The sequence below is a fragment of the Adiantum capillus-veneris genome, chromosome 16 (assembly GCF_014529385.1).
Source record: "Adiantum capillus-veneris isolate H3 chromosome 16, ASM1452938v2, whole genome shotgun sequence".
NCBI lineage: Eukaryota > Viridiplantae > Streptophyta > Polypodiopsida > Polypodiales > Pteridaceae > Adiantum > Adiantum capillus-veneris.
In genome coordinates, this window is record NC_140946.1 from 13,410,210 (window position 1) to 13,416,999 (window position 6,790).

Here is a 6,790-nt window from a genome sequence, read left to right on the forward strand (position 1 = left end):
TTGTGTGTGTGTGTGTGTGTGTGTGTGTGTGTGTGTGTGTGTCGGTGTGTGTGTGTGTGTGTGGGTCCCACTCTGCCTGCTTCTATCTTGCCATCATCATCAGCATCAAGAAAAAAGTCCTCAATCTTGAGGGTGCCATCGCCGGCCTAGATCAAAAACATCTACAACCCTTGGTGGTAGAAAATGTCAGCACCATGCTGAGTGGACGCTAGGCTCTGCCAAGGATCACGATGGCTGTAGAGCGTTTTTTTGTGGACTATGTGCCAAAGGGCTCTTTGCAAGATTATGTCTCTTTGCAATAACAGAGTGCAATTAACAAGTCATGCTTGCTGTAGAGCATTGAATGCCACAAAGAAGAGGGATGTCTGAAGTTACAAAAATATTTACAACAAAGAGCATCATTTGAGACAGCCTACAATACACAGAATGTCGTGTCCATTGATTAAGGGGCAGGACAAATCCTCACTGCATCAATTCAACATCAATGACAACTTCGTGGTGGGCAGCAACCGCAGTCGGAAATTCAATTACCAACTCACGACAAATCGGGCAAGAACCATTGCTCGAAAGCCATGTGAGTACACAAGGCATATGGAAGAAGTGCCTGCAATTAGGAAAGAGGAATACCTTATCCTCATTTGACAAGTCTTCCAAGCAAATTCCACAAGTGTACTCAATCTTAATGTCAAGGGTTGTGCTTTCCATGTTTATCTCTTGCAATGGAGCCTTAAAACATTCTTGGCTTTCCATGTGCTGCACTATGTCTTTGCTCCCTTTGCTATATGTCTCTATGTCTTGCAGTACTGTGGCCTTGGCCTCTAATTTGTCTTCCATGTGTAGATTTTGCAACCCACCCTTGTCTGTAGCTTCGCCTTCCATGCTCTTAGTACTGTCTTGCAGTTTAGTCTTGCAGGCCACCGCCAAGTCAAAGACAGGCAGCCGTTCGATGGCAGCGACGTGAGCAGCACGGTTCGCAAGCACCTGCGCTGCAACCTCAATGTCGTCTACGTCGTCATCGTAGTCGAGATCATCATCTTCATCGCCAGTGATTAGTGTAGCAGGATGAGAAGTATATAAGAACCCGAGCTCGTCATCGTCAGAATCATCCTCGTCTGAATCTTCAGCTGCTACGATGACGAGGACCGTGTACGCCATGACCAACACGAGCTGCAGAAGCGTCGAGAAAAGCCACACCGCAATGACGTAGGCCCCCGCAGAAAAGCCCAGAAGATGCACAGAGAGGCCCAGTATTCCTAGCAGCACATTGCATTGAATGACCTTCACTGCCTCGGGCAGACGTAGGGTGGGGATGCAAGCCATCGCCCCTGACTTTCTCGTCTCTCTCTCTCTCTCTCTCTCTCTCTCTCTCTCTCTCGTTTTTAATATTAACGCAGAGCATGGAGCTTTCCATCACGTTGCTTTTCACGGCTCTATTGTCATCGCTAGACTAGAGTTTTTTAGCAATGCATCAATTTGCAGGCTCTTTTTTTTTTCTTTGGTGGAAAATTACCAAAATACACCTCTAATTTGTGGAAATTCCCAAACTACCCTTAAAATATCAAAAATTCCCAAAGCATTCCCAATGTTTTATCATAAATTGCCAAAATGCCCTTCAAGTTTTCCAAAATTCCAAAAATACCCTTGGCTGTGAGAGTAAATTTCTCCAAAAATAAATATTTTTGTAGCTTTTCATAAGAAAACTGATTGTATATCATACAAGATGCTAAAACTAGAATTGGAGTTGGTTTTGTAGGTTGTTATTTTCAAAAAATTGGTTTTTTAGCTCGCTGCCGCTACCTCCACCCCCTCCCTCTGCGCACAGTTCCTACAGCCTATCCCCCCCCCCCCGAAACCTGCTCGCACGCTGCCCTGCCCTGAACTCTGTGCAGCAACTAGCGTGCAGCCAGCCAGGGCGCAGCCCTCACAACACGCCCAACCCGCCTCAGCCCTCAGCCCCCGCCTTCAGCCTCCTGCCTACTCCAGCCTGCATTTAGCCCGCCTCAGCCCTCAGCCTACCCGCCCGCCCTTCTTCGACACAGCAACAGACACAGAATGGCGGCTTCTGCTCCACCACAAAGGGACTCCACTGAAGCCCCCTCGCCCGACACTGCGGAGCCGACCCTTCCACTGCAGAGGGACTCCACTGAAGCCCCCTCGCCCGACCCTACGGAGCGAGCTTGATGGCCAAAGTGGAGCGCTTGCAAGCCACTTCGGTTATCTGTAAGATCATTGGCACTCGGCCCAATCGGGGCAAGGTTCGGGACTTACTACAAGCCTGTCTTCTCTTCGATGTGGGCAAGATCACCGATGTCCAGATCCTCGGGAGAGGGTACTACCAGGTCGAGTTCGAGTCTGCAGATATGACGACCAAGGTGATTTCGATGATCCCACTCAGCATCAGAGCAGCTCGAGCTTACTTCCGACATTGGCATCACGGTTTTGACCCTACTACAGACGTTCTCGAGGAGGAGGTAGACTTACCGATTTCAATCTGTTTCCCAGGCCTGAGGCGAGAGTACTATATCCCCTCCTACCAAGAATTGGTTCCATGTTCGGGATGGTCCTGGAGTCTCCCCGCACGGCAGCTTTAGTTGTGGCCAAGGCCGCAGGTCGACCTATTGTGCAGGTTCTCATTCGTTACACGCACTCCCTCCGCAAGGTGATACTGCTGCCTAGGGTAAGTGGGGGATGGATCAGACAGAGTGTGGAGTATTCTGGTCTTCCGAACCAGTGTTTCATATGCAGGCAGATGGGCCATATGGCAAAGGCATGTCCTCGCAGGAGACCTTGACCCACAGCACATGCACAGCCTCCCAAGGCTGAGCATGCCAAGCAGCCAGATACACGGGATACATAGGATGGTACTTCGACAGAGACCAGTGACCAACCATCTGATGGTTGGCAGCAGGTGTCTGGCCGCCGCCGTCCAGGGGAGAGCTCAGCCCACTGCTCCTCCTGGTGGCCGACCTTTTCTAGCTCAATAGTATTGGGTCCCGACTGGGAACCGTTTTGACCCCCTTCGGCAAGACCTGCCTGAGGAGGATCCGTCCACTTCTGTTCCTCCACCACCGCCTCCTCCTCCCTCAACCGTTGCCGCCCTGCCTATCCCCCCCCCCCCCACCTCCACCTTCACCCCCCATCCCTCCTCTATCCCCGATGGGGCCTACAACCTCATCTCCCTTCCGCCACTCCTCCTCAGACGCAGGGTATTGGACATGCTTCTGCCACGAGGCGTTCTCTCGGTAGTGCTTTCGCTACCACAAGCCGTGTGGCTCGAGAGGGACAGCCCCACCTGAGGCCGCCTGTTTAGGTGCTTACTTCTCCCTTTGCAGCGGTCCCCAGAGGTCTGATCAGCTTCGACATTCGCAGACGTTGGGATTTCTTTGACTACAGCTTCACTCAGTTTCTGGGTGATTCCTCTCCTGACTTGGAGGAGACCAGCTTTTGAGTCCACGTCCTCTTTGTAGCTAGAGGCAGTGAGGCTCTGGACACAACGGGGCGGTGAGTTTCTCCTTTTTGTTGTGTGGTAGGAATATCACAGAGTGGACCCAGCACACCGTCCTGGGCTGGCTCTAGACCCAGGCTACTGAGTTCTCACACCACACAGGGGACTCAGCAGTGGCAGATCTGGTGCAGACACTTTGGCCTCTTGCCAAGTTCAGCGTGACACTTCCAGGTGCAGCGGGTTGCAGGCACATTGTGGTGCATTTGTTTGCTGACACTCAATGCCCTCCGTGTTCTGTTTTTGTGCATGAGGATTCTTGGACAGAGGATGTAGCCCTTCGGGCTGCATGCTCGGCTTGGGCCTGGGTGGGACAATCACTCATTGCACACTTGTCTAGAGTCGTTCGGATGCGAATTACTCCCCATCCAAGCCGGCCTCAAAGATAGAGAGGTTGGTTGTTGTGGCAGCATCTGTTTTCTCTCACTGACGCCATGAGGATCATCTCATGGAATGTGCAAGGATTAGGAGTGCCCCAGTTTCAGCGTCAGAGGGGTCAGCTGTGTCAGGAGCTGCAGAGATGCCTTGTGGGTGGTGAGCTTGACATTCTTATGCTACATGAGCATCATCTTTGTGAGAGCCGCATTCGGCAATGTGGTCAGATTTTGCGTGGTCGCTATGAGACTTTTTGGTCAGCTGCTTTGGACGTGGAGGCATCTAGGGTATTTATGACCATTGCAGACTCTTTGCAGCACGCCATTGTGGGCAGAGGGATTATTGTGCCAAGCAGGGCTCAATGGATTACTAGGTAGGTTCAGGGTTGCCTGATGGGCTTCCTGAACATCTACGCACCCAATGTGGTGAGCGCACGTGCAAAGTTTTGGGCTCACATTGCAGAGTCTTTACCAGAGGCAAAGCAATGGTGCATTGGGGGAGACTTCAACATGTTGGAGGACCCATCTAACAGGGTTGGACGTAGCCATACTACTGTGCATGGAGATGAGTTGGCAGTTCGGGAGATGTTATGTATGACTCTGCGGATTTCATATGTGTGGCAACATTCTAGCTTTGTGAGGCCACCTGACAGCCTGGCCTTCTCTTTTTTGGACCGTTGAGTGGGAGGAGTGAAGCTATCTCGGATAGATTGCTTCTACACTAGTGATCACTTTTGTGACTTGGGTGGGATTGTTGGCATTTTGGCTGGCACTTCCTTTTCGGACCATGCACCTGTGATCCTCACAGTGACTGATAGGTAGAGGAGGGGGAGCATGATTCTACTCATCCCAGAGAGGGTCTTGTTGGACTCTGCGCTCAGAGAGCGAGTGGAGGCTCTTTGGACTGGGATCTTAGACTTACATGATTCTCCTGCTGATAGAGTGGCCTCAGGACTTGCTCAACTTAGTCGGCTTACCTGGCTGCAGTGAGAGAGCAAGAGAAGCACGTTTGACGGGGCGTTGCTTCCTTGCAGAGGATGCAGGAGCAGCATCCAGACAGTCCTTCGTTGGAGGAGCAATTTTACAGCAGGTTTGCTAGGAGCTCGTCAACACAAAGGAGAGGCCCCATGAGTTTGCTTTCCATCGACAAGCATCTCAGTGGACCCAGGTGGGTGACAGAGTGACAAGCACTTTCTTTGAGGCCGTGGGACCTCGGCATACGTATGCCAAGGTCAGTCAGTTGAGGAGGCCCAACGGGTCAGTTGCTTCAAAGCCAGAGGACATGCGTGCAATTTCTACTGACTTTTACCGTGATTTACTGTCTGTAGAGCCCCAATTAGAGCGTTAGTATGCATGCAAAGAGAAGGTGTGGGCACAAATGCCTTGTCTTGTGACTGAGGAGATGCGTAAGAGGCTTCAGCTGCCTCTATAGTTAGAGGATCTGCACACGGCTCTTAGTGAACTCCCTCATGGTAGCTGTCCACATGAGGATGGCTTGACTCCCAGCTTTTTCTTGGAGTACTAGGACTTGCTTAGATTAGATCTTTGTAGTGCTTTTCAGTACATCCTGCACAGAGGTGAGATGCCTTACAGCATGAGTGAGGGCCTGATTTATCTCATTCCCAAGGAGGGTGGCTCCTTGGATGAGATTCGACAGTGGAGCCCCATCACCATCCTCAACTCAGCCTACAAAATTCTTGCCAAGGCTCTGATTTTGAGAATTCAGCCACTTCTAGAGATCCTTATACATGGGACTTAGATAAGTTTTGTTTAGGAGCGTAGTATCCTTGACAACATCTTTACTTTTTGGGAGGCTTCTGCCCTCGTGCGGCTCCATGGTGAGGATTTGGTGATTCTTCTTCTCTATTTTGAGAAGGCCTACGACAGAGTTGACTGGGATGTTTTGGAGGGCACTCTACGTAGGATGGGCTTCTCAGATGCTTGGATCCGAGGGGTGTCAGCTTTATACAAACGGACACACAGTCAGGTGCTTTTAGCAAGAGGTAGAGGTGATTGTTTCATGCTCACACATTCTGTCAGACAGGGCTGCCCTCTTGCCCCCTTCCTCTTTCTGTTCTATGCTGAGGTGATGAAGGTTTTTGGTTTTACAGCAGGCTGGTTTACATGGATTAGTGCTCCCTATTTGGGAGATGAGATACTAATTGGTGAGGTTGTAGACAAGCAGGCTTGTACTCAGATGGCCAGGAGGCCAACCTACACAGGTGTGAGCAAGCTCTTGAGAATTTTTGTTGTGCATCTAGTGCACTCATCAACTGAAGAAAGATAGTGGCTTTCTCGGTTGGTAGTGCTCCTACGCCCGATTGGATGCTAGGTGAGGGTTTTAGGTGGATTCTCTCAGGGACTGCAGTTCGGTACTTGGGCTGTCAGGTTGGTTTGGACTTGTCTCCAGAGCAGCAGATTGCTCCCCTCCTCCTGTCTATTAGGAGGAAGTTGTTACATTGGAGCTCCACACGACTTTCTTTGGTAGACAGAGTTGTAGTGGCCAATCAAGTGTTGTTGGCTACTATGTGGTACATCACTTCTTGTTGGATCTTCTCGAGTTCTTGTATTAGCCACGTGGAGAGGCTGATCAGGAACTTCCTTTGGTCAGGGTGTGACACTCAGATAGCCCGGGCCAAAGTGGCATGTCAGGTCATCACTCTTCCTTGTTCTCAGGGATGGTTGGGGATCATAGATCCAGCACATTAGATCAGAGCCCTTCTTGGGAAGTTCATAGTTAGAAGACTTCTTCGAGGTGAGGAGCCCTGGAAGGATTTCTTGCTTCAACGGCTTAGTGCTAGGGTGCCTCAGGCTAGAGGCCCATGGCGACCCTCTACTTGATGGATTTTCACAAAGATGCGCAGAGTTGGCTTGAGCAAGAGATTGGAGGACCACTTCATTGTGAGTCTGCTCC

At 50.7% G+C, this 6,790-nt stretch overlaps 1 protein-coding gene across 1 annotated transcript; it reads right to left on the bottom strand.

Moving 5' to 3' along the window:
* Positions 1–344: 344 nt before the first annotated feature.
* On the bottom strand, positions 345–1,340 carry LOC147438595 (uncharacterized). The gene has a single exon (XM_086484155.1). The coding sequence runs from the start codon at positions 1,318–1,320 to the stop codon at positions 463–465; it is 858 nt and encodes a 285-aa protein (XP_086340281.1). The 5' UTR covers positions 1,321–1,340; the 3' UTR covers positions 345–462.
* Positions 1,341–6,790: the final 5,450 nt, after the last annotated feature.

Excerpts from the sequence above, each read along its gene's own strand:
- LOC147438595 (XM_086484155.1), bottom strand. The coding sequence starts at position 1,320 with ATGGCTTGCATCCCCACCCTACGTCTGCCCGAGGCAGTGAAGGTCATT.